The sequence below is a fragment of the Lagopus leucura genome, unplaced genomic scaffold (genome assembly GCF_019238085.1).
Source record: "Lagopus leucura isolate 7727_CA_CO unplaced genomic scaffold, USGS_WTPT01 105-2_obj-0_obj, whole genome shotgun sequence".
In the NCBI taxonomy this organism is placed as follows: Eukaryota; Metazoa; Chordata; class Aves; order Galliformes; family Phasianidae; genus Lagopus; species Lagopus leucura.
Window position 1 is genome coordinate 22,248 of NW_024964077.1, and position 15,122 is coordinate 37,369.

Here is a 15,122-nt window from a genome sequence, read left to right on the forward strand (position 1 = left end):
ATACCCCTGTGATGTGCCTGGCAGGAGCAGAGCCCACTCCTTGCCTGCTCCTTTCCTGCTTCCAGCTCTTTCCATGCAGGGTTCCCATGGGAAAGGGGATGGCGTGATCAGGACTGGTTGCACCCCCCGTTTGGACTGCTATGCAGAAATGCATTGGGTGGGCGGAAACACCAGGGAGCAGAAAGGGATTTATTGTGAAGGACAGCGGGGGCTTGAGAGCAGATGGGAATCAGCCTCACCCTACATCTCAGGAGAACCCGAGACCTGCAGTGTGCCCTTAGAAGAAGCAAGGTGTAAAACACTTTTAATGTCCCACTCTGTGCAATGCTATATGCTGTTGCGGTGTGTTGGGCTGAGATCAGGTGCCCTCTCATGCAGCCATCCTGGGTTCGTGCCCATTGTCCCCCCCTTGCCAGGCTGATGTGCCTCCATTCCATCCTGGGACAGCAGACAAAAGGGTGGCACTGATGACTTGATGACCTCCTCAAGTCATAGGATGCAGGAGGGTCTGTGGCTCCTTGCAGCTACTGCCAGGGCTCTGCTGGCCACTTCTGGATGTGGAAGGGAGCTCTGGTGGTGGCACAGCTAAGGGCTGTGGATCACCTGCCTGCACCTGTTCTCAAGGGCTCAGCTGCACGAGGAAGCTCAGTGGTGGTGGTGGGATGGGACTGGTGTCAGCAAGGCTCACAAGAGCGTTGGGTGGCTTTTGGGTGCGGGATACAGAGGTGTCATTTGCAGCAGAAAAGATTGGGGTGAAACTTCCCAGGCTGAGGACAGGCAGGGAGGTTGTGGCACTGAAATGTTGAACAGCTCAGACATTTTGGGAAAGAAGGGAGAACTGTTTGTGCTGACATGGGCTGCTGGATCCACAGGGGCTCCTTTGCAATGCTTCTAACCATTGCAGGCAAATGCACCTCGCTCTGTGCTCAGACACTTTCCAGCCGGCTCTTCTTCAGTGCTCCAAAAACTGCCCGGGAAGGGGGGTGCTGGGGCAGGGAGCAGCGTGCCAGCACCCGCTGCTGCCGCTTGCCCCGCGCTGCAGCTGCCAGCAGCATTTTTCTGAGCCTGCCTGAAGCCATCCCCCACCGCGGGCGTTCCGGAGATCTCAGGCTGAGGACGAGCGGGTTGGCAGCGGCCGCCTCGGCAGGCAGAAGCCGCCGGGTTCCTTCCCGAGGAAGCCGGGACAGCGGAGGATGCTCGCGGCGGTCCAGAGCCGCGGGGATGCGGGGTTGCTAGGAGGCAGGTGAAGGTGACGGGGACAGCGCTGCGGAGCACCGCAGGCCCAGGTACCGCCGCAGCCACGCACCGCACCGCGGATGGGGATGGGAAGGCGGGCGGCGGAGGAGCGAAGTGGCTCCGGGGGTTGCGGGGAGGATGCGGGAGCTGGCGGTCGCTCGGTCCTCCGCCCGCCGTGAGTCACGAAGCGGGAGGGGGGAGGGGGGGGGGGGCGGGGGGAGAGGGGGCGGGGTGCTTGGAGGGGTGCTGGGGGGGTGGTGCCCTTGGGCTGCCGCGCGCCGGGGGGAGGGGGAACGCGGCGGTTCCCGCTGCTCCTGCTGCCCTTGGGATGCTTTGGTGGCTGCGGTGTGTCCTTGGGAAACAGAGCTGAGCCGGCCATGGCAGGGCTGTGCCTTCATCTCATCCCCAGCTGGGAGCCGGGTCTGACCCAACAGGGCCTGGAGGCAGCATGGGGGGGGGGGGGGGGGCCGGGGGGAGAAGGGGGGGGGGAGATGCAGGCAGCCTGGTGGGGGTCTCCAAGCCACCTTCCCCCTTCTCCTAGATCCGCATGTCCGACCAGAGCAGCAGCGAAGATGGGGAGTCCGACTCCCAGCACAGCCTGTACATGGTCTTCCTCCTTGTCTTGGTCTTCTTCATCATGGGGCTGGTAGGGTTCCTCATCTGCCATGTCCTGAAGAAGAAGGGCTACCGGTGCAGGACGTTCCGGGATGAGCTCGACCCAGATAATAAGGACGTGCTGGCAGAACTCCAGGCCAGTGAGTACAGGGGCTTGGGGGGCTCTGCTGCTGCCCTTTGGGACTCCTCAACCACAGCCTTTGGGTGTGAGTTGAGCTGGCTGGAAGATGCATGGTGCGACGGGGCAGGGAGCTCGGCCCTGCTACTGTGGGGCTGTCCCTATCACAGAGAGCACTGAGTGTGTGTGCAAGGCAGAGCTTGGTCCCAGTAAGCTGCTTGACTTAGCTGCACATGGATGGTATCTGAAGTTTCCAGGCTGATTTTGATTGCTGGAGATGCCACGACCTTGGGAAAGTCTCTTTGGGCTTCTAGGAGCATGGCAGCAGCCCCTGACTGTGCTCCGCAGGGCAGCTCCCCACCAGCTTGAACCTGCTCACAAGAAAAGCCAACCCTGCAGGCTGGGCTAAGGTCTCCCAGCCAGGGCTCCTGTCACCAAAATGGCCAAAGGCCTGTTGTGATGGGTGCTGGGGATGGTTACCAAAACAGGGCAGACGTCCAGCCACATTTCCCCAGCGTGCTCTTTTAAGCTTCAAACACCATAACTCTGGGACTTCCTCCATTGGAGATTGTTTCTATGTATTTAACAAGCCCTCCTTGGTCTTCTTGTATGTGAACTTGTCCCATTTACCCTTAGAGACCTTTAGCCCTGTAGCACCCTGCAGCCAGGAGCTGTAAGGTTGGCCCAATCCCACCCTTCAGGCACCATAATTTCTCCTTTCAGATGAAGAGGAGGAGCTGAATGAGGACACCGTGGAGAAGATCGTGAGATGCATCATCCAGAATGAAGGTGAGTGTTTCCTTGGGCTGGCTCACAGCCTTGCTGGCCGCTTTGGCTGACACAATCCCTTTTTCCTCTCTCTTCAGCAAACGCAGAAGCCCTCAAGGAGATGCTGGGGGACAATGATGGGGACATAGCAGTGCCAATGCCCAGGTGAGGGAAACCTATTCCAGCTTGTGGCTCTTCTAGAGTCAGGGAGAAGAAACCCTTGTGTGTCACCTTGGTGCTGAGGATTTGACCTGTCATGTCCTTTTCCTCTTGCAGCCTTTGTCCCCACCGTAACAGCCAGGATGGAGGCCCCCCTCACCACCATACAGTGCACCTGGGCTCCACGCAAGCCCCCTGCATCCACTGCAGCAAAAGGAGGAGGCACCCACTGCACCGCCAGGGCCGGTCCAAGGATGGCAAAGGCCGGATGCACCCCGGAGAGACCACTGTCTTCTCAGTGGGCAGGTACTGCTCAGACGGAGCATTGGTCCATGAAGTCTTTTCTGTCCCACTTGTCCACTTGCCTCATGCTCCTCCCCATCTCATGTCCTGGGTTGGCCCTGCTGTTGGGTCCTCTCACACCTCGAAATTCCCGTGGTGTGTGGCTGTGACACGTGGGTTTCCTCCCTCCTCCTCCCTTTGGTGACTCAGGCTGGGGTTGTCCCGCTGGCTCAGAGCAGAGCAGCACCAAACCCACGTCCCTTCTGAGCCTACAGCAGGGTAAGGGGCAGCCTTCCTGTGGGGCAGGTGGTAGGGATCTCATGGAGAGGGGGGACAGCAGGTTTCTGTTGCAAGTAACTCCTACCAGAATGAAAGAATGGCTATTCTGCCCCAAGTCTTCGCCTGCAATAATGATGATAATTAGATAGTGTGGGAGGAAGGTAAGAATAGGGGAGTGCACTGACAAATCCCACAAATAGTCTCCCAGTCCCTATCTGTTCTCACCTCAAGGGACTTCCTGAGCTACCTGTGGCCTCTGCGCTGTGAGTAACTGATGCAATCTGTGACCCTGCCCAGGCTGCCCCATTCCCCAGCAGAAGTGTTCTGATGATGTTCAGCCAGACTGGGCACCAGGGTTGTGGGCTTTCTACCATCAGAGACAGAAGGGAAGGGAACTGAGGGCTTTAAGGGGAGCTTGTGCCCTTGCTGCCAGCTGGCCTGGGTTTTGGGACTGGTGGCTGGTAAACAAGACCTCTGTACAGTCGCATATTCATGGCTAATCTCATTCCCTGGCCAGAGCCCAGCTCCATCTCTCCTCCATGTCCTTCACCCGTGCTCTTCTCACTCACCTCTGAGTGCATGAAGAAGCTGATCTCTGTCCCTAACTGCACCTTCCCTCACATTCTGACATTCTCCCCTTATCCTTGTTAGGTTTTCATGTCACGTAAGATGTTTCCAAGGTTATGTTTTAAGTTCCCTCTTCCTGAATCTCCTTGGCATGAGGTCCAACTGCAAGGTTATCGTAGTTCCACCACAGCCGTGCAGGGCTGGAGCATGTGGCCCACGAAGAGCTGCTGAGAGAATGGGGTTTGTTTGGCCTGGAGAGGTCTCTGGGGGGATTTAATTGCTCCCTAAAACTCAAAGGGGTGGGAGGAGTTGAAGCAAAAACGGAGCTGGTCTCTTACTGGAGATGCACATTGGAAGGGCAGGAGGCAACAGCCAGAAGTTGCAACAAGAGAAACATGGATGGAGCGCGAAAAGAAAATATTTCATCCTGGGACAGGGACTGTAGGAGCAGGGAGATGGATGTTCAGGGAGGCTTCCAAAACCTGCCTGGAGAAGGCCCTGAGCAACAGGAATGAGGGTGGGAACTGGCCCAGTTATGAGGGGACAGGAAGGACTGGAGACCTCCTGAAGGCCTTTCCCGCCTAAACAATCCTGTAATTCTGAGTAATCAGGGCTATGTGTGCTGTACTTTCATATTATTGAATAATTTGCCATCTTTCTTTGGGTTCTCCCTAAACCTTTCATCTTTGCCATCTCTCTACCACGCTGCTGGGCAGCCCCATAAATGAATGGCAGAGCTCATCCACGACCCACAGAGCTCTCATCCCGGGTTTGCTCAGCTGCAGCATGCTGTGTCCTATTGAACCAAGTGTCCCAGCCATGCTGCCTAGGCAGACAGCCAAAGCACTCCTGCCTCATGATCCAAAGGTTTCTTACGTTATCTCTTGAGTCCCCTCCAGCTTCTCAGAGTCCTTTCATGGCTCTTTCAGGCTGACATTGCTCAAAGACATAACGAAGAAATGGTGTTGTCGTTTGTGCCTCCTCCCAGGCTCTCCTTGCCCGATGGAACATTTGTTGGTCTTGTATCACGGTGCAGGTTCTTCATCTCCAAGTCTCCGGATGGAAGGTCACATCTGATGCTGTTTTACCCAGCAGTTCTCAGGATGTATCTTCTTCACTTTTCAGTTATGAGCACCATTTCTAGCTGTGATGCTGAGGACCCTGTTGTGTCTACCCTATAGACATAAACTTATCATTTCGGATGCTCAGTGCTCTTACGATCTGCTTAGGATCTGCTCTGTCTGGAGCTCCCTGGTGTTTGAAGAGAATGTAAGAGCTATGATCCTGAACATCTTTCTGACGTCCCATCCCTCACTCACATCCACTTACTGACCAATCCATCCTTGTTCCACCTCTGGGACCACTCAGTCTGGAGCTGGTCTTTGCTGCTTCACTTCTGACATCTCATCTGGTGCATGGACCTGTGTTCTCAGCTTCTCTTTTTGGGATGGCCATTCTCTTAACTTGTAGGTCTTACGTTTCTTTGAGCAGTGCTTGAGCTAAACTTGCATTTTCTCTGGCTGACTCACAGTTGAGCTCAGCAGAGCCCAGTCCTTCTATGGTTGCTCCACGTGTGACTCGTGCAGTGAGTGTGGCTGTGGGGCGTCATGTCCCTCTGATGAATCCAATGTTCCTTGGCCACTGGACACACACTCACTCTGCAGATTTCCTGTCTGCTGGGCCAGCAAGAGCTCATAATGCTTACGAAGCAGAATCGGAGCGCAAGTCACAACCAGCTCACTTTAGACTCTTACACTTTGCCTATGCAATACCCCTCCCACATTCCAAGGTTGTGGTAGCTCCCTAGCTTCTCCCTTCTCCCCAGCCACAACATTACAATCACCTCCAATTATGGACTCACCCATTATGGGTGTCAGGCCAACTTTGTGGTTGCTCTCCTTCCTGTCCTGGAGCTCTGAGCTGTTCCTGGTGCATGGTAGAGGCTTGGTGACACCTAGACACCATCCACTGTCCCAGAGGACTGTGCACAGTGTGCTTTGGTGGCTTTTAGTCAAGTAGTTCCTATTGGCTTCTGACTCCTCTAATTAAATGCAGATCATCCTGCAAAACCTTGTCTTCCCTCTGCCTGCTGAGATTTTTGGCCTTTGCTTCCTGAACAGTGGTCAGCCACCAGGTGCAATGTCCTCATGGTTGGTAGCATCCCCATGGTCAGTAGTGTCCTTATGGTCAGTAGTGTCCTTATGGTCAGTAGTGTCTTCACAGTTGTGAAGTCTGACCGTTCAGTAGTGTCCTCATGATCAGTACCATCTCTGTGGTTGGTGGCATCCTCATTGTTCAGAGCATCCGTTCCTCCCTGGGCTCAGCCCACTTATTGTACATCCCCCAAATCCACACTTTTGAGTCCCTCCTCAAGCCCTGTTTTGGTCAAGCTGCATCTCAGGGCATTTCATAGAACAGAGACCCATCCCCATCCCACCGTGGGGAGGACAGATCCAGGCCCCTGATGGATGCACCAATCAACATCTGGGTTGGGCTTTTTCTCTCTGCAGCACTGGGTGCACTTTCTTCAAAAAATGAGGGAAATATGAGATCAGGTCAACAGGGCAAGGCTGGGAGGGGTATCAGTGGTGTTGAAGGAGTCTGAGGGGTGGAGATCCTCCAACAACAGAGAAAGAGAGAGGCTCCCAACTAAAGGGAAGCTGGAAATAACAGTGGGAAGGAAACAGTGCAAGAAGGAAGAGAAGAGCTTCTGACCTGGTCACCCTACTACAGGTTCCGTGTCACGCACATCGGGAAGAAGCCGGCTTTCCATGAGCAGCAGGACAGCGCCCAGCCTGACGGCAGCAAGGAGCCAAGCACGGAGGAGCTGGAGCACAGCAGTGAGCGGTTCCAACAAGAGCAGGCTCACAATGGGACTGTCCCCACGGGTAGCCTGGAGAATGGGGCTGTGCAGGAGGGGACACAGGGTGGCAAGGGCACGGAGCAGAGCCGCACCGGCACCCCAGTGCCTGGCACTGCAGTGGGCAGCTCTCCTGGGAGCACCAGTCGGCAGCGGAGGCTGCTGAGCCGCCGGGTTCTGGGAGGGTCGAGTCCCAGCATCCCAGGTCAGCTGGGGCAGGAGGAGGCCGGACTGGGATCAGCAGATGAGGTGTCGGATATTCACGGGAGCCTGAGCCTACATGAAGTGCCGGATGAGATGGGGAGAGAAGACAGCAGCAGGAGGCAGCCCGGAGCAGAGAACATGGGGCAGCAGGTGGGTTCCTTCTCCTTCTTCTTGTCCCTGTGTGGTCTCCTGAGTTGGAGGGGCTGAGGGACCATGGCATGGCGTCCAACTGAGGTCCCAGGGTGCGTGGGTGCTGCCAAACGTGCAATGGCAGAATGTTTGGGGTTGGAAGGGACATTTAAAGGTCACTGAGTTCACCCTCTGCCTGGGCAGAGACATCAGATCAGATTGCTCAAAACCCTGTCTAACCCAACTTTGAGCACTTCCCATGATGGGGCATCCACAACTTCCCCAGGCAGCCTCTTCCAGCATCTCACCACCCTAATAGTGACAAATTTCTTTGCATCTAGTCTAAACCTTTTCAGTTTGAAACTCTTTTTCCTTATCCTGTCACTGCTGGCCCTGGTACAAAGCCTTTCTCCACTTTTTTTTATGAGCCCCTTTCTTTGTAGAAGCACCACAGCAAGGTCTCCCTCGAGCTTCCTCTTCTCCAGCCCAAGCTTGTGGGATGACTCCTACTGTAGAGACTGTAGAGGAGCTGGGGCTGGATGTAGCATGAGACCTCCTCAGTCCTGCTCACCCTGTTCCTACCTCCTTCCCTGACTGCATATTTCCATCCCTTTGTTAATGTATGTGCCAGCAGGGCAGAGGGATGGTCTTGTTCCACCCTCTGAGCCCTTCTCAGCAATACCAACTGCTGGCCAAGGCATGGTCCAAACGGATGTGGCTTCTCCTTGGGACACACAGAATCATCATGACACTGTTCCTACCTTGCTGGTGCCCACTCCCAAGGGAAGGCAGGATGTTGTTGGCTTGCAGCAAAGACCCTGCAGCTTCCAGACCTTTGTGCAAGGGATGTGTTGGTCTCCTTCGTGATTTGGTTCTTTGGGCACTTGCATTGGGATCATCATTCTTTGTCTCCCTGATGAGGCCTTCTTTGCCTCTGCCCATGGCTTACCATCCCCCAAACTGGTGGTCTTGGTGCACAGACCTCATCAATGCAACACACAGGTAGGGAAAGATGCCCTGAAGTCCAGGAGGAAATGAATCCAACTATTTGCATCCTAGATGTTTTCCCACTCTGGAGGACTGGTGCTCAGGGAGGGGAAGAGCACCTTGGTGTTTCCCAATCATCCCAACTTTAATGAGCTCCAGGACAGCACTGGTGAAGATGTGGGTGCCCCAGGCAACAAGAGACATTTGTTCCCTGCTGCTGACTCAGGGTTCTTAGGAGCCAGATAATGAGGAAATCAGATGGTCTGGAGAAAGGCCATAGTGTGCTTCAGTGCTGGGGTTATCCCAGGGCTGGCAGCCTGCCTGGAGGAAGGAGGATGGACATGAATGTGGATAGCCCAACAACCAAGATGATGGGCTGCAGCCCCTCTCCAGACTCCTATAGGGACATCACCAGGTTCTCCTTCCTCAGATGGCCCACCATGGTGGCAATGACCACAGTCCCTCTGGTCTATGTGGTCTTGTGCAGGGCAAACATAGGGATGTGGTGATTTCCTTCTGCTCATTGGCTCCTCTGCAATGCCAGACTTCTCCCTTTGGTTATTTGAGGAGAGCTGGGAAAGGGGGACAAAAAGGGGGTTGCATTCCCCACCCCTACAGCTGTGGGATGGCATAAACCATAGGGCAGGAGGAGCATGCATAGCCCTGGGCACAGCTACACACCCAGCCCTTGGGCTGTTCTACCAGGGAGAATGGTGATGGGACATCCCTGAGATGTTTGCCCCCCAAGCCCTGGAACCAGTCAGCAGCTACCCCATCTCCTGGGTCCCTGCCAGGACCACCACGAGGGTTGTGAGCTGCTGCCTGGCACGGCATGGGGTACTGGGCTGTCAGTCAGTGGTGCTGACTCCACCCAGAAGGGTCACTGCTGTGGCCACGGGCTGCATGATGCCTGCATCTCTCCTCCCTCCATAGGAGCCCAGCGCTGTGGTGCATGACCGAGGAGCCACTGTGTGATGTGAGTGCTCGTCTTCAGTCTTGGGGCCACATCCAGGGGTGGGCAGGGGGGAAGCCATGGGCAGTGGGTCACAGCCCACCCTACCAGCTTTTGTCTGCGGACAACCCATACAGTTCTTCTGGGGGGTACCCAGGATAAGGAGATGCAGGTGGAATGGGGCTGCTCCAGACGCACCATAGCCAAGCACCATTCCTGCTCTCTACCCACAGCTCCTCTCCACTCTTGGCCCTGGTGGCTGACAGCAGGCACAGGGCCCCTTGGCCCCACACAGGGCTGGAGGCTCAGCTGTGGGGGGCAGCTGGCCCCAGCCCCAGCCCGGGCGAGCAACTTGGCATGGCCAGAGCGACGCACGGACATTACAGACCTCATCCCATCAGCAATAGTTTACCCAACTCCCCCCATGGCACTCACCACCCCGCTGCTGCCCATGCCTCGCACCCCAAGGAAGGATGCTGCAGGGGTGGGCAGGGGCACCGCCTTGAGCCCCCCAACCCTGAATTCACTGCAGATCACAGCCCCGGCGGTGCCACCGAGCACCAGCACAATGCCCGTGGTGCCAATGGGGAGGGACCACGCAGCCCCCGGGGGTGCTGATGGAGACGAAGCCTCCTGCCCTGCCCCGCTGCAGGGTGAGCTTTGGTGTTGAACTGCACTGTAAATAGATGAGCTAAAACCATTAAAGCTGCTGAACACGGCGGTGGGGTGAACTGGTTTTAATAGGGGCATGGCCACTCTGTGCCCATGCTGGACACGGTGCAGCCACAGCATGGGGAGGAGCAGAGGCCCCAGGGAAGTGATGCTACAGATGAGAGGCAGAGGCAGGGATGTGGCTGCCCCACACTGTGCAGCAGTGCCCCACGAGCAGTGCTGGGCAGGATGTGGCCCCCAAGGAGACCAGCTCAAGGAGTAGCAGGTTGTGCCATGCGTCCTGCTCCCCTCTGCACCACTGGGAATAGATAGCCCAGGGGTGAGGGGCATGTGCGGATGGGCAAAGATTTTGCAGCCTGGGCAACCCAGGGTCAGCTGAGGTCCTGCTCCAGGTCGGGGGCTCGGCCAGGAGGTGGGGGTGGTGCGCGGAGCTGTGGGGAGAAGAACAGACATGGGGCCCTCAGGCTGAGGGAGGGGGTCCCACTGCCCTGAACCCCTCCAGAATCACACCACATCCCAGCACAGAGGATTCTTCTGGCCCTTTTCTAGGCTCTGGGATAGGTTTGGGGGTCAGAGCATCACTGTAAAGGGGTACATACGGGACGGATGCGGTTGGCTGCCAGGTCTGGAGAGTTCTGCCCGCTGCTTGTGCCCTCCTGCCTGCAGGCTAGATCCACAGAAGGCTCAGACAGGCTCTTAGTGCCCCCAAGGCCACCCCCCTGGCACTCACCTTCCAGCAGTGGTTCAGGGCCGGAACCCAGACTGGCACTGAGTGCAAGGCCAGGAGGGGAGAAAGGTGGTGGGGATGGTGAGGGAAGTTCCTGCAGACACAGGGACACACAGTGTGGTGGGTGGGCAAAGCACAGAACCCCCCAGACATCACCACCACCACTAACCTGCCCAGCCGTGCCCCGTGCCCCAGTCAGTTCCTCCACTACCAGCGAGGGGAAGACACCAACTCTGCCATCAAAATCTCCAGTCCAGAAGCCATCATCCACCTCATCCTCAGCACGAGGCAGCACGCGGATGATGGCTCCTTCAGGGAAACTCAGCTCCTCGGGGCTCTGCCCCTCATAGTCGTACAGGGCTCGCACCAGCCAAGCTGTGGGCAGAGTTGCTCAGCACCCCAAGATGTCATCGCCTGGCCCTGCCCCAGCACGATGCCCAATGTCCCCATCCCATACCCACCTCCAGGCTCCAGGACCAGCTCCGCAGCCATAATGCTGGAGAGCTGTCGCTGCAGGGCTGCCCCCGAAGGTCCCGTGGTTCCAGTGCTGGCAGCTGAGCCCGGCTCACTGCCCACACAGCTCAGGCACAGCAGGTACTTCTCAGGGACATAGCCGACCTGTCCTGCCTTGTTCCGAGCCTGGAAGGGACAGAAACCACATTACCACTCCAGTGATGTGGCCCCAGGCCCCCAGCACTGGGACGAGCTGGATGGTAGATCCCACCTTCACCCACTCCTCCATATCGCCATCCTCGATAACTTCCAGCTCCTCTCCCTGTGCGATGGATAGCTCATCTGCATGGCAGCCCTGCAGGGGACAGGTGACAACATGTGACAACCAGGCTGGCAGTGCCATCCCCAGGCGTGCATGGCACCGGTGGTTTTACCTGGTACCCAAAGATGACCCGACAAGTGTAGGGGTAGGTGCGAGCAGCATGCCCAGGCTCAGCCTCCTCAAATGTCTCATCGCTGTCATAGTCATCGAACTCAGTGGGGTCCAGCCCTGTGGGTGCCTCTGTGCTGGGGGTGCGTGGGAGCTCCCCACCTGCCCGCACTGCCCCGGCCAGCCAAGAATCCACATCCAGCCCTGCTGTACGCAGCAGTGCCAGCCGTGCCTCTGCCTTCGCCCTGCCAACCTGTGAGTAGAAAGATGCTTCAGTGACTATGGAGATGTCTATGGAGTAGGGGACAGCTATGGGGTGGGGGACAGCTCAGCCTCACCCCTTCCTCCACAAACCACAGTCCCCAGGGTGGCTGCTCCATAGCACAGCATCCCAGCACAATTCCACACCCAGGATGTGATGAAGGTTGAGGGCACCCTGAGCACATGTGGGACCCACCTCTGCCTTCCAGATGTTTTCTCGCACTTCCTCCATCTGCCGCTCCACAGCGGCCACCTCTGCCTCGGGGACCTGGTGCCTCCTGGCCTCAAGCCTCTGCAGCACCTGCATGGGCAGTAAGATGGGGCTGCAGCAGTCACCCTCTGAGACCCCTTGGGAGAGACAGCCAGGGCTGTGTGCTCACCTCCTCGCCATGTGCCTTGTTCTTGCTGTCTCGTGTTGCACGCATGGCCCAGCGCCGTGCCTCCTTCTCCAGGCTGGCTCCGCCATCCTCCGGCTGCAGCAGGGACACCTAGGCAAGGATGGCGTTGTTGGGAAGGGTCCAGGTGTGCAGTAGCCTATATTGTACTGATTCTCATATCTACCTCCTGGATGCCATCAAGCTGGAAGCGCTGCTCAGGCACCAGCATGAAGGCGGTGTGGTCCTGCAGGAAGAGGAGGAGGTCCTGCTCCCGGCACACCTTCATAGGGGAGAATAAGGGGCTGGAGGATGCACTCCCATCCCCACCATGTGCCACTCAGCACAGAGATGGGATGGGTGGCAGTACCCGTGCAGCCGCCTCTGAGATGCGCTGGAACCAATCCTGTGTGATCTCACAGCTCTCCACCTCTGCCCGGCCAGCCGTGCTCAGGTGGTCACGTAGCCGCTCGTACAGGTCCCCATCCAGAGCCTATGGACAGCACATGCCTATAGGGAAAGGCATGGAAACTTGCCAGCGAGACCAGCCCCGGTGCCACAGGACAACCCTGCACCCATCGGGTGACCGTGATGGGACACAGTGTCCCTGCAGCACCGTTGTGTCCCCACACAGCCCCCACCTGCATGATGGCAGGCAGCTCCACGTGGTAGTAGTGCTCCAGGTGGGCATTGGCAGACACCAATGTCAGCACGTACTCATTCTGCACCCCTGCCCGCTGCTTTGAGTACTCCGCCATCTGCATGGAGAACTGGGGATGGGGACAGCAAGGTGACACACTGTCCCCATTGTCCCCATGCTCAGGGACCGTGCCATCCGTGTGCTGCCCACCTTGGCACTGAGTTTCTGCAGGCTGGCCTTGGTGTGGAAAATCCTCCGGTCACTCTTACGGAGTCTAGTGAGGATGGGGACAGGTAGACCATAGCATATCCCCAGTGCTACCATGGCAGCCCCTGTCCCCTCCCTGCTCACCGTGCCTCCACGTCGGCAGCCTTATCCTTGGCCACCTCGCTGCTGCGCTGCAGGTGGCTGAACTGCTTCTTTGCTTTATCTAGCTCCTTCACCGTTTCCAGCAGCTCTGCCTGCGCCTTCTGCAGCTGCTCCATGCTCTGGGAATAGACATGAGACCTGGGACATATCTCCACTGCCTCACCCAGCCCTGCAGACATGCCCTCACCCCATACCTTCTTGAGCATCCTCTCCTTGGACAGCCGGGAGCTCTTGATGGCCTCAGCAGCAAGGCTGCGGTAGCTTTCAGAGGCACTGATACGTGCCTGCCCTGTGTATGCCGTCCCCTCAATAATGCCCTTCCAGACAGCAAAGACACTCCTGTAGGGATGGGAACAGAGTTCGCCAATCTGTAGGGCTTTCTTACACCCGCAGGGTTTTGGGGGATGCCCACAAGGACAGGCAGCCCCAGGTAGCACAGCTGCGGGGACGTCCCACCCAGTGCTCCATCCTCAGGGCACCCAAATCCAGTCTGGTGTTTGTCACCTCCTGGTTAGAAGGCAACATGTCAACCCCCTGTCCCCATCCTTATTTTCCATAGCCCACCTCGAGTCTCCAGCATCGCTGCGGCCCCGCTGCCAGTCTCTCTTCACAAACTGGCTTGCCAGCCTCTGCAGTGCCTGTGGACAGACTGTTGTCACTACTCCCTCGTGGGCACCCTGCTGTGGCTCAGAGGATGGGGGTAGGGGAGGGCCCCCCCATCCAGTGGTCACACCGGGGGTCAGGTTGCCCATGCAGGGAAACAAGGTGAAGGCTGGCTCCATAAATGCTGCCTTGGGGCAGGAGGCAAAGGAAAGCTCACATGCTGCAGCTTTGAGGGGTGAGGACCAGGAAGGGGATACCGGTGATAGATGCCAGCTGTGAAGGCAGAGCAGCCCCAAGCATAGAGCAACCCAACCCTCTGCCCCATGGAGATGGCCCCCATGGGGTACAGCACCCACCAAGATGTGCGCTGAGAGCCCAGAGCAGGTAAGTGGCCGAGAAAGCAGCAGGGCAGCAGGAGGGAGGCAGAAGGCACAGTGCAGTTAGGGGCCGGGCTCCTCTCAGAGCCCCCTGGGTGATGCTGGAGGAGAGAAGAGGGATCAGGGGGAGTGGGGATGGTGGCAGTGCCAAAACCCCAGTGAGCTGAGAAGGGGGGACACAGGAAGGGAGGCTCAGGTGTGGGGCACAACGCAGACCCCAAAGGATGCAGTGGGAAGCCCCAGGAGCTCAGATACATGCCAGCCCTATGATGATCCAGCAGACACAAGAGTGGGAACGCTTCCTCCCCCTGGGCACTTCCACTGTGCCCCAAAACTCAGCAGACTGCATTTGTGCCACGCTCAGCAAAGTGCTCCAGGATGCATCGATCCCTCCCGGCTGGCACTGCGCTGACCCTTCCTCCCAAGGGCCCCATCCAAGCTGTGTTTGCAGGGCTGATTTCCCACACACCCTTACCTGCCCGTACTCCCGCTCAATCGCAGCCCTCTGCTTGCTGTAGGACCTGTGGGACAAGGCAGCAGAGCAGAGGGTGGCAGTGGGGCCACCTCTCCCTACCACCCCCACGGGTGACACGGCCATGCCTGCACCTCAGCGGGCTGAGAATGGCCCTTACCTGATGTCCTCCAGCAGCTCGGCATCCCGCTGCTGCTTGCTCTGTAGCCCACACAGCTGCTCGGCAAAATGGAGCTTCACCACCTGGCTCAGCTTCCCCTGCAGGCAGAACACTCAGCCCTTGCTTGGGGGTCCTCGTCCTCGTCCTCATCCTCACCCTCACCCTCACCCTCACCCTCACCCTCACCCTCGTCCTCATCCCCGTCCCCATTCCCGCTGCAGTCCCCAAACGCAGATCCCGATGCCACCCTTACTGCACCCCAACCCCGCTCTCACCTTGCGCGGAGGTGGCTGCATCTCCCCAGACCCGCACCCGGCCCCGCAGCGCGTGTGCGTAGCCCGGAACTGAGGCTCCGCCCCGCCCCTCCGCTCTAAGCCCCGCCCCCGCCATAAACCACGCCCATCGCGTTGCCGTGCCCGTTCTCTGTA

At 57.8% G+C, this 15,122-nt stretch overlaps 2 protein-coding genes across 5 annotated transcripts; one reads left to right on the top strand and one right to left on the bottom strand.

Annotated features, from left to right (window-relative positions):
- The first annotated feature begins 1,783 nt into the window (after positions 1 to 1,783).
- Positions 1,784 to 9,692, top strand: RELL2 (RELT like 2). Its single transcript, XM_042891825.1, has 7 exons — positions 1,784 to 1,991; positions 2,693 to 2,758; positions 2,836 to 2,902; positions 3,014 to 3,202; positions 6,758 to 7,238; positions 9,138 to 9,180; positions 9,390 to 9,692. The coding sequence occupies exons 1-6, from the start codon at positions 1,784 to 1,786 to the stop codon at positions 9,177 to 9,179; spliced, it is 1,053 nt and encodes a 350-aa protein (XP_042747759.1). The 3' UTR covers position 9,180; positions 9,390 to 9,692.
- Positions 9,693 to 9,878: 186 nt separating this feature from the next.
- On the bottom strand, positions 9,879 to 15,045 carry FCHSD1 (FCH and double SH3 domains 1). Of its 4 annotated transcripts, XM_042891822.1 has the most exons (19): positions 14,970 to 15,045; positions 14,695 to 14,792; positions 14,538 to 14,583; positions 13,647 to 13,720; positions 13,277 to 13,421; positions 13,065 to 13,201; positions 12,924 to 12,987; positions 12,715 to 12,843; positions 12,444 to 12,566; positions 12,261 to 12,356; positions 12,080 to 12,187; positions 11,896 to 12,000; positions 11,443 to 11,691; positions 11,280 to 11,363; positions 11,017 to 11,194; positions 10,725 to 10,930; positions 10,559 to 10,649; positions 10,428 to 10,495; positions 9,879 to 10,259 (listed from the first exon to the last, which is right to left on the bottom strand). In XM_042891822.1, the coding sequence occupies exons 1-19, from the start codon at positions 14,988 to 14,990 to the stop codon at positions 10,200 to 10,202; spliced, it is 2,082 nt and encodes a 693-aa protein (XP_042747756.1). In that variant the 5' UTR covers positions 14,991 to 15,045; the 3' UTR covers positions 9,879 to 10,199. The 4 variants fall into 4 exon arrangements, with proteins under 4 accessions (XP_042747756.1, XP_042747754.1, XP_042747757.1 ...); XM_042891820.1 differs by having other exon boundaries at positions 10,428 to 10,649; XM_042891821.1 differs by lacking the exon at positions 9,879 to 10,259 and having other exon boundaries at positions 10,267 to 10,649.
- Between the last annotated feature and the right edge of the window lie 77 nt (positions 15,046 to 15,122).